This window comes from Solea senegalensis, linkage group LG14, assembly GCF_019176455.1.
Source record: "Solea senegalensis isolate Sse05_10M linkage group LG14, IFAPA_SoseM_1, whole genome shotgun sequence".
Classification (NCBI taxonomy): domain Eukaryota; kingdom Metazoa; phylum Chordata; class Actinopteri; order Pleuronectiformes; family Soleidae; genus Solea; species Solea senegalensis.
This window is the reverse complement of record NC_058034.1, coordinates 5,963,924-5,979,433: the sequence shown is the minus strand read 5'-3', so window position 1 is coordinate 5,979,433 and position 15,510 is coordinate 5,963,924. Positions and strand designations below refer to the sequence as shown.

The window sequence follows — 15,510 nt, the reverse complement described above, 5'->3', positions numbered from 1 at the left end:
GGGCAAAGAGGGCAAGGAGTCAGAGTGGAGGGACATGTGTGGGGGCATGTGAATTGAGTAAGACCTCGTAAAATCTCTTTGGTCTATGACAACGTGCGTCAGCACCCATTCACACACACACACACATATTTTCTAACGTTGCTTGGGAGCCTTTCACTGCCCCAGACTTTTATTACTAAGTGAGGTGATTAAAAAGAAAATGGGCTATTAAATAGATTGGGTGACTCAAAGTAGATATTAAAGAATAAAGTATGACAAAGAGAACATTTTAGAATGGAGGGGAAGACATGTAGAGCACATTCAGAGCAAAAGGCCTGGAGTTATTAAGAAAATCCTGCATGATAACTCAAACTTTTTAAGGGTCTATGTTAGCTACTGTGTTTTCTTTAGTAAAGAGGTGTTGTTGTTGTTTTTTTTTATTTGGAAAAAGCAGCAAACAAAGGGAGGTGTGAAGGTCGACTTACGGAGACGATGGCAATAAGAATGCCAACACCACAAAGCACAGCGTCACTTATGGTGTCTCCCTCTTTTCGGGGGAAGCGGATGGACTCGTCCGAACAGTAAAACCCGCGTTGGTACGACTTTATGGTGCTAGTCTCAATGATCAGGAAAGGCAGGCTAGCTACAAAAGACACAAAGAAAGGGGGGAGCAAAGAGAGAGAAAGAAGGGAAGAGGGAGAGAAGAAAGAAGGCATAAAGGCACAAGGTCAGTGACAAAGACAAATAGGAGAGAACAGGGGAAGCACAAGGAGCATGCTGACACCAGGGGAACATGGGACGTAGCAGAAGTGGGGTGGCCTTCAGGATATCATGTATGGGCAGCTTAGAGGAAAGGAGTGACACATTTTTAGAACTCAGATGCAACCGTGTCGTAAGAATATTATCATATCAGTTGTTTTTAAATGTTTTTGTCCTGTCATGTGATCACTCCTTTGCAGCCTCCTCCATTAAAATCCCAGGGCCTCCCAATTTCTGCCCTCAATATTCCCCGAGGTGGACACTCTTTGTGTTGGGGAGGGGACTACGGACACCACGGGCAGTGTCAACCCAACAGAAGTAAGCACAGAGGAGGAGACAGTGCTTTTCTTGTAGGGGTAATTCAGGCTGGAGTCACTGCAGTACAGACCCCTCTGGTAAGGACGAATAGAGGTGCGGTGCAGAACCAGGCTGGGCAGCATAGCTACATTCAAACACACACACACACACATGGATGGATGGATGAACCCACACACATACATACGCCATACGACTACACTTACCTTTGAGCTGAGGGAAATAAATATGACATTAAAACACATTAACAGACGTACTTTTGTAGTCGTGTGTGTGAGAGTTCACTGTATTGACTCAGCAAACTCTCTCCTGCTGCCAGTGTTGACCAGGCTATTGAGAATAGAGTATCTTCAGCATTAGCCTCCCACATCCCTCTTGAAAGAGCAAACACACACTGACAGTAAGGGCTAAGTGTCCATTATTGGAGGCAAAGGAAACACATCAGCACCGGGACGATGTCAGCCTGTTAGTGGATGAGTTTAGTGATGTGGAATTGAAGGGATGAAAGTGCCATTCCAGGAATAAATGATAATAATGCTTGTTGTTCATTGTCCAGATAATGACCTGAATACTAAATATCCCGCAGTGTTAAATCCAACTTTCGTGTGTACAACTCCTCCAACTTTACTTACAATAAGAACACAAATATGTACCAAAATGTCAAACATCCATTAACAGAAAGACGACGATGATGATGATGATGATGATGGAAATGTGTCAACACACTTCAACAACAAAGTTGTTGCTCCAGTGCTGGATGTCAGTTGGTCATCAAACAGATTCTATCCTTACCAAGTGCAAATACATAAATATCAAATCACAAAAACACAAATACAAGGCGTCTAAACTTTGGCTGCGACTTCCAAAGTTTTCCATGAGGGATTTTGAGATGTGTCAGCACCCAGAAAAACAAAACTAAGCCCACCCATCTCTGGAACATTTTTCGTGAGAGCACAGTGTGTAACCGTAGCGGTTCATAAATGGTAGGAGCTCAAGATATGGAGGTGTCCTTAAGACCCACACGCAGACAAAACCAACATATACATTCAATGTCAGACTGCATAAAAAGCATTACCACATGTGGTTCGTGTGGTTAGCTCACATCACAGGGATTTTTGCCATTCGGGTCAAAGTCACAGATTTACCCATGAATGTTTCTAGTGCGGCTCAGAACCACGGCTGTCGTCTCACCATTGATGGGAGTGGGAGATCGGGTTACTCGTCAGCCTTGAAAAACATAACACTCACTCGTCACATTCATTTGTACAACCTCAAAAGGCGGTTTCTTATGTGTTCTTGTGAAGAACGTCTACTTTCACTTGAAAGAAAAAAGGGTTGTCAGGTGTCTACTGTATCATTGAGAACATGGAAGGTCATGATTGTGAAATTTGCCACCGAAACATTAGGCTTTTTAAGTCAACTTTAAGGACCTTTGAAGCTTACAACTAGCATGAGCAAGAAAGTCTATGTCTGTGACAACTAGACAATCCCCATCTGTTGATGAAACTCATACAACATCTAAAAGTCAAGAAACAAAGGCATGTCAAGTGCTGTTTCCAAGATCGCGACTGGATTTGACTTGAAAGAATCCTGCTGGCGCATTCTTCTTCTTCTTCTTTGAACATAACTTTATATTTCAAAACCAGCATAAAGCCACTAAAATGTAGCAGTTTCCTTATGTTTTGATGTTTCCATGCACACAACGTCTCCCTCCCTCACTGCCTCTTTCTCCATTGGCTAGCAAGGGGCAGCACATGGTATGGTCACTGAGGCAGACACCTGCACAAACAGGGTGTGGGGCCAGGGCTCGACAGGTTGTTGTTGGGCCCACACTGGACTTGGCCAGACTCTGATGGTGCCTGAAGACCACACCGTCCACGCAACAGGCAGTGTTAGCTCAGGAGCTATGGACCATGTCAGCACTGTCGGCAGGACTTCAGATAGATCGATGATTGTGTTTCCTGTTCTTGTGTGTCTTTTGGCTTAATGAACTTGGCTCCAGTTTAATATGTAAATGAGAGAAACCCCATGCATTAAGTTCATGCACTACTTGAGTTCAACTGTGGAAACACTCAGCTTGGTAAAAAAAAAATAAAAAAAGAAAAGAAACCTTTTTCAGACTTGCTTTCTCTCACACCAGACTCAACTCTTTTCTTGTCTTCACTCCTTCTTCACTCTCCCTCTTTTTACATTAGCCCACACTGGCCTACTTGAGATTCATATGCTAATGAGGAGAAGTGAAAGGAGGTCATTGGCTAAACAGACATGAGAAACATGCACATTCACACCCACACATGCAAATCAGTGTTTAAGGGCTAAACTGATCAGAGATCACCATGGGAAACTGGAAAGTTGACCCGCTTAAAGACGGAAAAGTGGAAGTGAGAGCACGCAACTGAGCACCTAAACTGTCTGCTGAGAATGAATGAATGCCTCTTATTCTGCCCACAGTCCAGCCTTTAGATGCCAAGCTGTTCTGTGGGGCCCCCACCCATGCCCATCTCCCTGAAAACAGCCTAGTATGTGGGCATTCTCCTCATACCACAGACAGTCCATGAGCCTCTCAATGAGCACAAAATAAAACACACTCCAGTGCCACTTACCATACAGCCCATCTGAGCCCCATCTGCAAACAGCAGTGAGAAGAAATATGACCTCTTTTATGGCACTGGGATAAAGAGAGTGTGACCTTCACAGGGCCTGATGACCCACAGACAGAGGAAGAGAGAGAAGGGGTCGTGTCACAGGAGGGAGAGATAGAAAATGAAAGAGGTCAAAACGAAAGCAATGGGCTTGGCTGTGGGGAGAGGCTGATGGTCTGTCAGTGAATTAAAAAACAACTATTTACAAGCTCTGTCATGAGGTCAGTGGCATATATTAATGTCCGGGATTCTCAGATCCTTACTGAAGAGGAGGAGAAACACCTGGCAATGAACGGAGTGAGCCGCAGAAGAGCGGGTTTAGTTACACTTTAAAACTCTTGTACACTATAGTCTGCAGATGGTAAAGTTTCCCATCTGCGGGTTTTAACTGATACTTAGAAATTACACACTAATGAGAAACAATGGTGACAACTAGGCACCGGAATTCCCTTTTATGGCCAATAAGAATACATCAGGAAGTAAATATGGGAAACCTGTCATAATATTCAAAGATAGGTGTCCGGCTTTTTAAGAAAAACCGAGCAGATTTCAAAATTGTTGGGTTAGTGTGGATGGCAGGCGTATCCAGAGAAGAATTTGTGTTTTTAAACTAAAACTAAACAATGTGAATGCAGACTTACACTGACATAGAGGTTCTTTTTGCCTTTGCTGGAGAGAGAGTGTGTGTTCTGTGCTTTTAGAGCCAATGAGCCCCATTAGCTCTCAAACCACTGAGCAGCTTTTTAACAACACAACCAGGCGTCCGAGAATAACTGGAGCCTGAAACACAAAAGAGGAAGAGAAATGGAAGCTGCAAAATCATGGAAAATGTAGTAAAAAAAAACACATCCTAAGAGGGTGGTTTTGTAAGTTTGGGAAAAGTTCTATTTGTCTTATCAGATCCTGCCACGCACTTCTCTCTTTCAAGCAAGGAGGGGAAACGAGGCAAATCACTAAAGACTGCTGACCACAGGTCAGACAGATGCAGAGAGAAAGAACGAAAGGGAAAGAGAAAGAGAAAGAGGCATTTCTATGGCTGGTTGACTCAGTGTTTATATGCAGAGGTCATGGCAAGTCCTTGTGTGTGTGTGTGTGTGTATCATCCGCATGTGCTCTTATTTTCCATCTGTAAATCCACTCACATGTCCACGCTCCACTGCCTGCTAGAAAATACTGCACAAAATGATGTCCATGTGAATGAATATGTGGTGTGTGTGTGTGTGTGCATATGTTTGCACACTTTAAGGTTTAGGTATGCAGCTTTCTATGCACAGTATATGTGCGTGTGTGTGTGTGTGTGTGTGTGCATGCATCGGTTTATGTGAGAAAGATTATCCAACCAGCACTGATTGGCTTTGGAGTTAAATTTGGTACTGCATAGCTAGTGCGCACTTAGATTAGCAAGGACTACATAAGACAATGTGTCTTTTTTTAAATCTTTTACACTTTGTATTTGGGCGTATTTCAATAAAGGTCAATAATATCTGATGCAATGTTCCTGCAGGGTAAGTGTCAGCAATGTTCTATTATTTTCACTCACCTTAAGACACACTGTACTAACCAGAACAGGAAACAATAGCTATTCTCATGCCAGCTGAAGCTCAGCAGCACTCAGAAGGTTAATTCCCCTTGACATGGCACCACTTTCCCTGTAGAGCAGCACCTGCGTGTCTGCTGAGACTATGGCGGAAAGCTTCCCGTTCTACCGCTCTCATGACTCTCGCAAACCCATTGACATTTTAATGGGTTTTTGTGGCTTTCAGGGGCAGAATTAGAATGATATCGTGATTATAGTGATTGAGCTGGAGTGTCAGCAGTGAGTGAGAGAGGTGAATGGGAGGCGGAGTGGGGCAGAGGAAGAGGTATTGTGGGCCAGTCTAATGGAGGATTTCCTTCTCCTGTCTCGCAAATGGACCATGTGACCCATCCTGAGAAGGACTGGGGAAGAGACAGAGGGCAATTCAGAGGAAGGTTAGAGGCTGCGGGGTCATGACTTCATAGACTTCTCTTGTTTCTCTCACTCGTCTGCAGCAGATCAGACGGCTGTTAAAGAATTAGCTGCTCAGCTTAGTCAAGAATAGGGCCGTATACCAAACCTCAAAGGGTTTTGTCCACAGATATGAGCTCCAAATTCACAAAGAATCAAAGGCAACACATTTTGGTTGTAGCATTATAACGTTTCTTATGAATTCAATTATCAGTTTTAAACTATTTAGTCAAAGTTATTTGGTTCATTGTGCTTTTAAAACTTCAGCATGTAAAAAAGTGAGAACCAGTATGTGTTGTACTTGCTTGATATTTTACCACTTGTCAGGAATACTGAATAGTTTGCTTTGACTGTGACTTATGAGGGACATTTCACAATTTTCAAACATTGTATACGCACAATAATAGGATGTAATTGAATGTAGTAATGTGTAATTTACGACCTATGACATGTTTCCTCCATAACCCTGAAGTCAGTTAATTCAATTGAAATTGTAATTATTTGTAGCTGTGTTTGTGATGTAAATCAAACAATAAAAGTCTGGATAAAACCTTACTCAAGCCCTTTAATCCTTTAGAGCAAAAACACAAACCATAAAACAACATCCTCTACCCCTGTGTGTGGTTAAAACACAGAGACATGGATGTTGTGTGCAGATCCATTTCAAGTCATTTGTCTAAAGCCAGTCCAATTCCAGTCTGTTGAGGACAGACACTCCTATGATACTTCTATCACTCCGATCTTGACATCTACACACGCCCTGCAACACAATACACATTGTTAGGGGACACTTTAAAGTGGCCTACATCACTAAAAAGAAGTATGTGTAGATAGTATTTTGTGGTTATTTGATAAGTGTGTGACTCGGTGTGCCATAAGAGAAACGGAAAGAGAAGGATTTACTTCAGTGACTTCCTAATCTAGTCCACTCATTTAGATAAACACACTCCTTTCACAAGCAGCCACAAGTCACAGTGCAATTTGTCAACAATAGGGACGTATGTGTTTTTGTGTGTGAAAACGGAGACAGTGTGTGTGTGTGTGTGCTTTTATTTACCTCTTTAGGTCCTATTCCAGCATAAAACCTGGCCTTGTCAGGACCAGTAGTCCTCATGGGGACCAATAGTAGGCTAAGATGTTAGGTTAAGGTGCTTGCTGGGCATTGTTAAGGTTAGGGATATGGTTTAGGTGAGACGGTCCAAATTAATAAGTCTATGTATTGTCCTTACAAGATTAGCTATGCATGTACTCAAAACACTGTTGTGACCTCTGCGATTTTAAGCTCATGGCAGCCTTGAATGTAACTGTAAAAATTGTCACATATCCAGCACTACAAAGAGCTGCAACCACAGCAGACTTGATCTTTAGGTCACTAAAGCCAGGAACATGAGTATGCATGGCCTTCAAGACATTTGGAAATAGAGTGCAAAGGTTAGCTGAGGTTCATGACAGACCTTGGAAGTAGCAACAAGGCCATTGGTCAAAGGTGACGGATGTGACATAGCTCTAGGATTATACTGTAGCATACAAGAGCGGGGCACAACTGTCACTGTTAGACCACTGATTATATATTTGTGTGTGTGCCTGTGTGTGTGTGTGTGGCTATGTGGGTGTTAAAGTGGATTACTGTGGTTCCCCTGGCAACTTCAGCAAAGCCTTCCCCAAACATTATTTTTAAGTTGTTGACCACAACGGGCTTTAAAAATGCTCTCCCAATCCAAATAAACAAACTCGGCTCCATAAAAGCCACCCAGAATTTATCCATTCACATTATCACTGTTTGGGAAACATACATTTACGCACGAGCACAAACACACACACGTGTACACTGGTAAAGATGTGTCACTTCTTTAGTCATTTCTTTGTTTCCATAAGCTGCTGATGTACACACACGCAGACACACACACACACACACACACACACACACAGAGGAGTTGCTGAGGTCGGCAGAGTACTGTACAGAGTGAATCCCTGTCTCCTCTGTGTGAATGCTACAGTGACTAGGGGGCCACTGGTTGAAGCATGTGCTTACTCAGGGAGATTTTATTCACCAGAATTAACACACAGACATGTGTTGGGACACTCTCTCCAGGGGAACAGCAGGCTTCTGCGAGGGCAGCCTCTGAATGACGCCGCCAACCTCATGTCGACGGTTTTCTTCTCAGCGAAATGAAATGTGAAGTTGTTTTCAGCTGTACAATGTCAGGAAGCAAGAGGATATCTATAGTGTGTGTTTTAAAAACAAGGCATTCTTGATGCTGAAGAGTCCGACCGCACAGCTGCCCCAATGGAGGGAAACTTGAGCAGTGGCCAGGGGCAAGATGCAGCCATTTGCTTGGTTGGTTGAGAAGCTGGAGGGGCGCTTCTCTGCTGTAGCCGTAATGGCATTACTACCCCCTTGAACAAAAGCCTAGTTTGTTGACAGGACGACTCTGTCTTTGAAACTTGATTCCTCGACCCGAATAATGCTCTCCTTAGCACTCACTACATTCCTCCTGCTCTTACAACCCCCTTAATATTTGACTCATTTCTGTGTCATTGACTGTAACGTGACAATGGGTGTTAATTTGGAGCGACAGTGTGAACGCGTTCTAGCATTGCAGAGAGCCTCTCTGGCTTTGCCTCTTCTCTGTATGTAAACAGGATAGGGCTCAGTGGCTGCAGCACAGATAAGGCCTGCGTCAATAATGATGCTGAGCTGATTACTACACAGTGCAGGCCACATCTGAGCAGATAAGAACTACGGCCCATAATCCAGTCAACAATACAGCTTCAAGCAGCGACAGCCATAAACCACTGACAGATAATCAAGCAGGCCTTGAGAGTCGAGTGGGGAGATTCTCTCATCTCTGCCTCATTCACTTTTTTTTCCCCTCCCTCCAATTCATCCTCCTTCTGTCTGCGACCAGCCTATTGGTCCTTGTTAACGAAACAAAGAGAGCTGAGATGCATCAAAAAGGGGTATTGTCCTCGGTGAAACAGTGAAATCTCCATGACCCCCAACCCCCCATCTCTGGATGCACACAGGCACAAATACAGAGGATTGTGGTGGGTAATGTAGTAAGAGAAAGTGACAGACAGAGGAGCCTGTGTAACAGCAGGGAGGCCCAGTCGAGGACCATGTGGTGTAAGAGACATATAATGAGGGCGGCAGCTCTCAGACGGTTGTCCATGATGAAGCAGAGCTGAATTCATCTGCTGCAGGGCTGGGCATTAATAAATTACAAATAATACATATACTTTAATTCTTAATACTTTCTACAAGCACACGTGGCGACGTAGCTACTAAGAATGTTGAGAAGTCCCTCAGCACAATAATCGTATTCTGTGATACTTCAGCAACATAAGACAATCAAAGACAATAAAACATCGTATAAAATAAAACTATAGTAATATATTCAATATTCTCCACAAAGACACATTTTAATGGCTGTAACAAGACGCTGCGTGCACATTGATAAACACAAAATATTAATTTAGACACCAGCTGAAAACACAGGCTTAAACACAAAGCACATATTACTTCTAACAATTGTTTATGGTGGGGTCCAGCCCTGTAATCCAAATTATCTAAATTAGCAGGTTGGGGGTGTTTATCTGCAAGGGCTATAATCATGCAAGAGAATGACAGAGACAGCAGAGATAGAGGATTTCACTTGGCTATTGTTGTCTCAGAACAAATGATGGGCTGCTGTTCATTTGATAAATAGTGCTATTTAGTTCTTTGCCAGGACTGAGACGGTGACAGAAAAAAAAAAGTTAAAAGAGACGGGTCTGCCTGGTTCCAGCATGAAGAGACATGTTCACATTAGTGACCCTGATGCCTTCATCTCGCCCAAGGGAACCAAATGGGACACACATGCGAGGACACGTTACAAAACGAGCCACAGATGTTTCGCACATGCGACACATCCACACACACACACATCGCAGACTATTTCACCCTTCAGGCCACAGAGTTCTTCTAATGACAGCTCTGGGCACTCCTTGTGCCTCATAAACCCCACAGGACACAGACATGCACACGCTCACACCTACACATCTTTAATCATAGCCTTGCGCACACTCACACGCACACACGCACACACACACAGAGCCACGTGTGTGTGTGTGTGTGTGAGCCACTGAAAATGCCACACACACATGCACACACACAGATGCAGTCTGGCCACAGTCTCACCACTTCTCTCTGTCACAACATCTTTTCGTCTGCACAAAAATGCACACTTTGCATTACTTTCAATGTTGAGGGAATGTTGGCCCCCTGTTGTCATGACTGTTGTCATGGCTAGATCTGATAATCTTATTTGAAAGAAGACAAATGCTTATTTGCCAGAGCAAAAAACAGAACATGCATCACAAACCACCACAGCCCCAGACTCAACACTATGATATATGTCACATACACTTTTCTCTCACTCTTTTTAACGTGTGTCTGTGCTGTTTGTCAAATGACGCCACTGTCTTACAACTGTCAATCAATGTTAAACCGTATGCCTGTCATACAGAGCGCACTGCGTGAATTTGTCCTGTTTTTGACACAAATTCAATATTTCTCTTCAGTACAGACACGTGGTACCTTTGGGAGCTTGTGACATCCAAGTTAATGACTGCTGGTGGAAAGTGATTTACTTTGTTGACTGTTAGAAATGAGTATTGCTTAACAGAGCAGACGGGGGAGCAAGGGAGAGGGAAGATAAAAAAAAAAGTATTTTTCCAATCAGCAACTTCTATCTTTTCCTTTGAAAATCTACACAATTCACTTCCCAGCAACTGCCATTGTACAGACAGACTGGGGCAGATTGTCTGGGGGTGTTTGCCCTTAGATTAAGTTTACTAGCTTTGGATGGACGCCCGTGTTTGCGTTAGTGAGGACTTGCCACTTACTGTTTTGATTACAGTTTACTAGAAGACCCGAAGCACACGAGGCAACGTGCTTATCATCTGGGGTTAGAAAGAAGAGCTCCTTGAATTTAACTTTCCGTGAATAACGCGTGAGTCATTCACTATGTTAACCTTGATTTTGCAGTGCGCTTATCTGTCACCGCATACACTGACAAACAACCTACTGAGATATGATCTTTCACCGCATGCAAGCTACAGTTGCACTATTTAAACTTGTTAGTAAAAGCACAAGTTAGGCCAGTCGGGTCTAGTTGAATGAATAATTCAACTCCCAAGTGCATTATATACAGTATGTGACATTGAGATATTTGATTTAGCCTGACTGACATGTTTACATGTACGTAAAAAGTTTGTTAGTGTTATTTAATTTAGTGTAAACCCAGTTAAGAAGAGGAAAGACCTGCTCAAGTGGAGAAGGAGTAGGGAGGGAAGGAAGGGGGGAAAGTTGGAAATGGACTGTAAGTAAAAAAAATAGGCAGGATTTTATTTCACAACCACACCTACCTCCGACCGACACTACCTTTCCGTTTCCCACCCTTTCCTGAGCACCACAATTTACACACACACACACTATATGCCCCCTGGTTCACTCCTGAAATTGCACCATATGTCACATCAAGAGTCTTTGACCGCGGTGCTGAAGCCAGATGAAGAATTTGAGAAATTCTGGAAAATATTTGTAGAGCGACTTAGGAATTGAAGTGGCCAAGGCCTGAAAAGGTAGAGGTTTAACCTCCAGCTTTAATGAGGGCTGTAATGCTATAGGAGCTAATTTTGGGAGGGTGGTGGCAGGAGTCGGGTGAAGTCATATAGGGTTAATGCTCCAGGGCCGATTATGGCATTGATTCCCCAGGGCCAAAAGGTCACAATAACAATCTTCCTATCTGAGACCGGTGGAAAATCACATTACTAAACACTTGACAGATCAGACCAGATAGCAGACTTATAATAATATACTGTATATGAGTGTCAGGTCATTATAGAAACACCCAAAAAGCACAACATGTAGAGGTTTAAATGGTCCATTGTATAGGGTTTGATGGATTATTGTCACATTTTGAATATTCCGTATATTTGTGAATAATCTGAAACTAAAAATGTTGAGGTTTTTGCTCTCTCTGAGTCTTTTATTTTTAAAAACTGACTGACAGCTTTTTTTGGTGAAAAATCCTTCTTTATGTTCAAGAAATGGCAACGGCAGCGCAACGTATGACGCTGACGCACAACAATGAATGGACACAAGTCAACATGTGATACCCAGTCTCTGTAGCATTGCGTAAAACTTAATCAGGGTTTAGGTGAGGCTACATTTAGCTACATGGTTTCCTAAGAGCTCAAGTGGTTGACTCTTCAAAAAAAAGCGTTTTCACAATAAACCTCCGCTTCCAGACAGTGTGTAGCCATGTTCGTAAGCTTTAATGAGACGGAGTACAGAAAGAAGAATGATATTTCGCAGTCTGTGGTGGCGTTTGTGTATTTATAGTGAGTGTACGGTGGTTTTGCATGTGCTCCTTATAGCGTTGCTAAATCAACTCTGCCGCTCAGTGAGAGTGGAACCCGAGCCTAAGTGGAATCAGCAGATGATGCATGTGCTCAGCTGCCAAAAAACGTAAGCTGTAACTCGGTCTTTGCAACTGAGTGTCGCGCATGTGCTCATTTTGTGTCTTTATCCCCGTTCTGATCCAGCTGGCTTTATACATCATAACCTTTTACTACCAGAAGCAACATTAGGAAGGAGTCCTTCCTTACATTGTACATCTGTATGTGTGTGTGATTAAAGATGTCCTCAGATGTCCTCTGTGCAAACAGAATCATTGCACGTGTCCCCTGCTGTATGAAAATGAGGGTGCAGCACCAGCTGGCAGTGATGAACTAATGAAAGATATTTATGTATTAACCTACTGCACCTCATCTGTGTCTAATACACAAATCAAAACCCTTCAAGACCTGGGTTTTGCTATACACACCCGCATTCCTCATTTGGGACCCTCGCCTCCTCTCTCCTGGTCTTTCACCTTTTCCCTTTAACCCCCCCTTTGTCCCTCCATCCACTACAGACCCCATATGCAACCCAACCCCTCCCAAAACCACTAAAGTGGACCAAGTACCCATCAATGGGCAGCCAGATAGTATTTAGCATGACAAAAGGGGAATCTATGTGGCCATTTGTGCCTGTCTGCCTGTGTGTATGCATGTGCTTACATGCATTGTGTGCGTTTGCGTGTGTTTATATGCATGTGTGTCTTCACACGGGAGAGAAGAGGAGACTGTAGGACTTTACCAGTGACGGAAGTTGGTTTTAGCAGGAAATCCACTCCACAGACGATCAAAGCTCATCTGCATCTTTACGAGTGCAGATGAAAACACTGTATCTCTGTTGAGGTTCTTTTATGTGCAAACCAGTATAAACCCAACTGGAAAACTGTGTGTCAGTCAGGCACATCTGCTTCTGCTGCACACAACTAAAGAGAACATGGAGCTAATCTACACCGTTTGTAACATCCCGGGTAATAAAAGCCTGCTCCTGTGTAGCGGTGTTGCAATACTTGTTACTATCACAGATGTCTCAGTTTCTCTGTATCGTGATGCAGCTCCCACCTGCTCCTCTAATGCCTGGTCAGCCACGGGTCCTGCTTCTCTCTGTGTCAGATTGGAGAAACATTCCCCTGCTACAACACATGCTTAAGCAATTATTCCACGCATTCCCATATACACACAGAGAGAGAGAGAGAGAGACAGAGAAAGAAAGTAATTTGAAGTGGAGTGATCGGGGGCAGCTGGCCAGGGATTTGCAGGGTTCTGAGAGAATGTGTAGAAGTTAAGCACAACTCCCATAATCCTTTTCTAAAAGAGAGAAAGGAGAGACGAGGGGGTTGAATAGAGAGAGAACTGAAAGTAGGGGGCCACTGGAGCTGGAAACAGAAAAAGACTGGCCTAGAGTGACAACAGCCAAATACAAACTGGTTAACACACACACACACACAACAAACACAATGCATCTGGACTGGACGCTTGAAGAATAACAAGTTCGGAGCAACACAAACACTTGAATATGTACAAGTTGTGTGCCGGATGAGATCAGAGCAGCATCGCCTGAGAGTCAGCGACAGTTTCATCCCTCATGAATCAGTATCGTAGTGACACTTCAATTTTTACTCCAGTCATGTCGCACACACAAACACAATACCTCTCTCTGGAATGGCACTTCTGCAGGTTTGGGCTTGGATGAACTAGGATGTAGTGGAACAGAGGATGGGGGTCTAACGGGCTATTTAAAGGGCAGTAAAAGGGCAGGTCATAATGTTTCTAAATATTTATGCCTCTGGCATGTTGGCAGGAGATACACACATCATCTGATAGGTCCCAGTGTGATGCTCTGTGGACATTTAATGACTGAGATGTGAAAAGATGTTAGTCAATTGAAGAAGAACCTTGATGTACTGATTACAAATTGCATTATTAACGTGTCAGAACATATATTATGTCATGTCAGCCTAAAACTCAAAGACAGCTTAGAATATAAAGAAATCAAATGTAAACACTGGCCATTCTGTAACCATTATACAGTTTAAGGTGTACACATGGAATATAATATTTCTCTTACATTTGAATTGTAGTGATCCTATATTTTGCTGTCATGTAATTTCTGTTCATAATTGAAGTACATATTATGTTGTGTTGTGTTATATTAGCAATATTCAGTGGAAGTGTGTCATATTGCATGTGTTCAGTTTGGCGCTTCCAAAGTGTGGGCTGATGTGTTGGAAGTGGTTGATAAGCACATGTTGTAGATTAAGTTGCCTTGAGGTCACAGATAAGTGACGATCTTTAAAGGCTTTTATTGCCAACAGTTAGAAAGAGTTGTCAAAGTGTCTGAACGTCCACAGTGTAATCCTCATCAGCTGACGCGAGATAGAAACAACGATGACAAACTTATTCACACACTTACCAAGTAGAAGGCAGAAGATGTCGAGCGCTATTAGCAGCTTCTTCTTGCTGTTGTCAACACCATTGTTGTTATTTAACGTAGAGGTTCCTCCGTTCCTTGTCTCTTGGGCCATAGCTTTCTCATACACGTACTTTTGCATTTGACAAAGTCCCGTTTCAGCTCAAAATCCCACACCACGCGGCTGGTGGAAAAAAAAAAAATACTCTTGAAAAGTCCTTGTTAAGAAATGTCCCAACTCTGAGGTCTCGTAAAGTTGCAGATGTGTTGGTGTCTTGTTGTATTTCAGACGTGAAGAAAATATAAAAGAATTTTTAAAGTGTCTGTTATGTGGTGAACGGACCCGCGCCACACATTCAAACAGAAAAGTTGCCTGCGCTGAACATGAATGGAAAGCCCGCTCCCCTTTATCGCTGTCGCCTCAGAGACTTGCAGTGCGTAAGTATTACACGGGGACAACCGCTCTCGTTTTATCAATCCGTCTTCTCCTCCTCCTCCTCCCCCTCTCTCCTCGAGTTCCCCCTGCAGCTTGAAAGGCTCAGCCCTCCTCTCTTCCCACAGAATTCATCCCTGCGTGGAAAACTTTCTCAGACTGGGATGAGTTTGGGGGAAATTGTGCGGATAAACTGCGCCCCCAACGAATGCGCACGGGCACAACAGGCGCGCTGGAGTGACAGCGGCGTCTCTGGGCAGTGATGATGAAATCTTTTGTTTTTCCCTCTCACTTTCCAACTCTTTCACATTATTACATTGTTCTGTTTAAGTCTGTAAAAAAACAAAGTTTACAACGTTTACCCATTTAATATACACTTACATGAATGTTTAATTCATACATCCCAAATATTGGCCTATATATGCTCTCCTGGTGCTGATGCAAAGTCAGTTTATAACTAATTATTCATCTGTAGTGTCAGGACGTTTACTGGGATTTGGTATTACTGGAAAATCGCTTTTCATATATACATATAGAGTATATA

At 43.1% G+C, this 15,510-nt stretch overlaps 1 protein-coding gene across 2 annotated transcripts in view; it reads right to left on the bottom strand.

Moving 5' to 3' along the window:
• The window catches only part of plpp3 (phospholipid phosphatase 3), a 28,853-nt gene extending 13,716 nt beyond the window's left edge, over nt 1–15,137 (bottom strand). The window contains exons 1-2 of one of the 2 annotated variants that reach the window (XM_044043672.1): nt 14,537–15,137; nt 1,026–1,180 (exon numbers count right to left, since the gene is read on the bottom strand). In XM_044043672.1, the coding sequence (XP_043899607.1) occupies nt 1,026–1,180; nt 14,537–14,675 (294 nt within the window). In that variant the 5' untranslated portion in view covers nt 14,676–15,137. Of the gene's footprint in view, nt 1–464; nt 623–1,025; nt 1,181–14,536 lie in introns of both variants that reach the window. The other variant, XM_044043671.1, reaches the window with a different exon arrangement.
• Nucleotides 15,138–15,510: the final 373 nt, after the last annotated feature.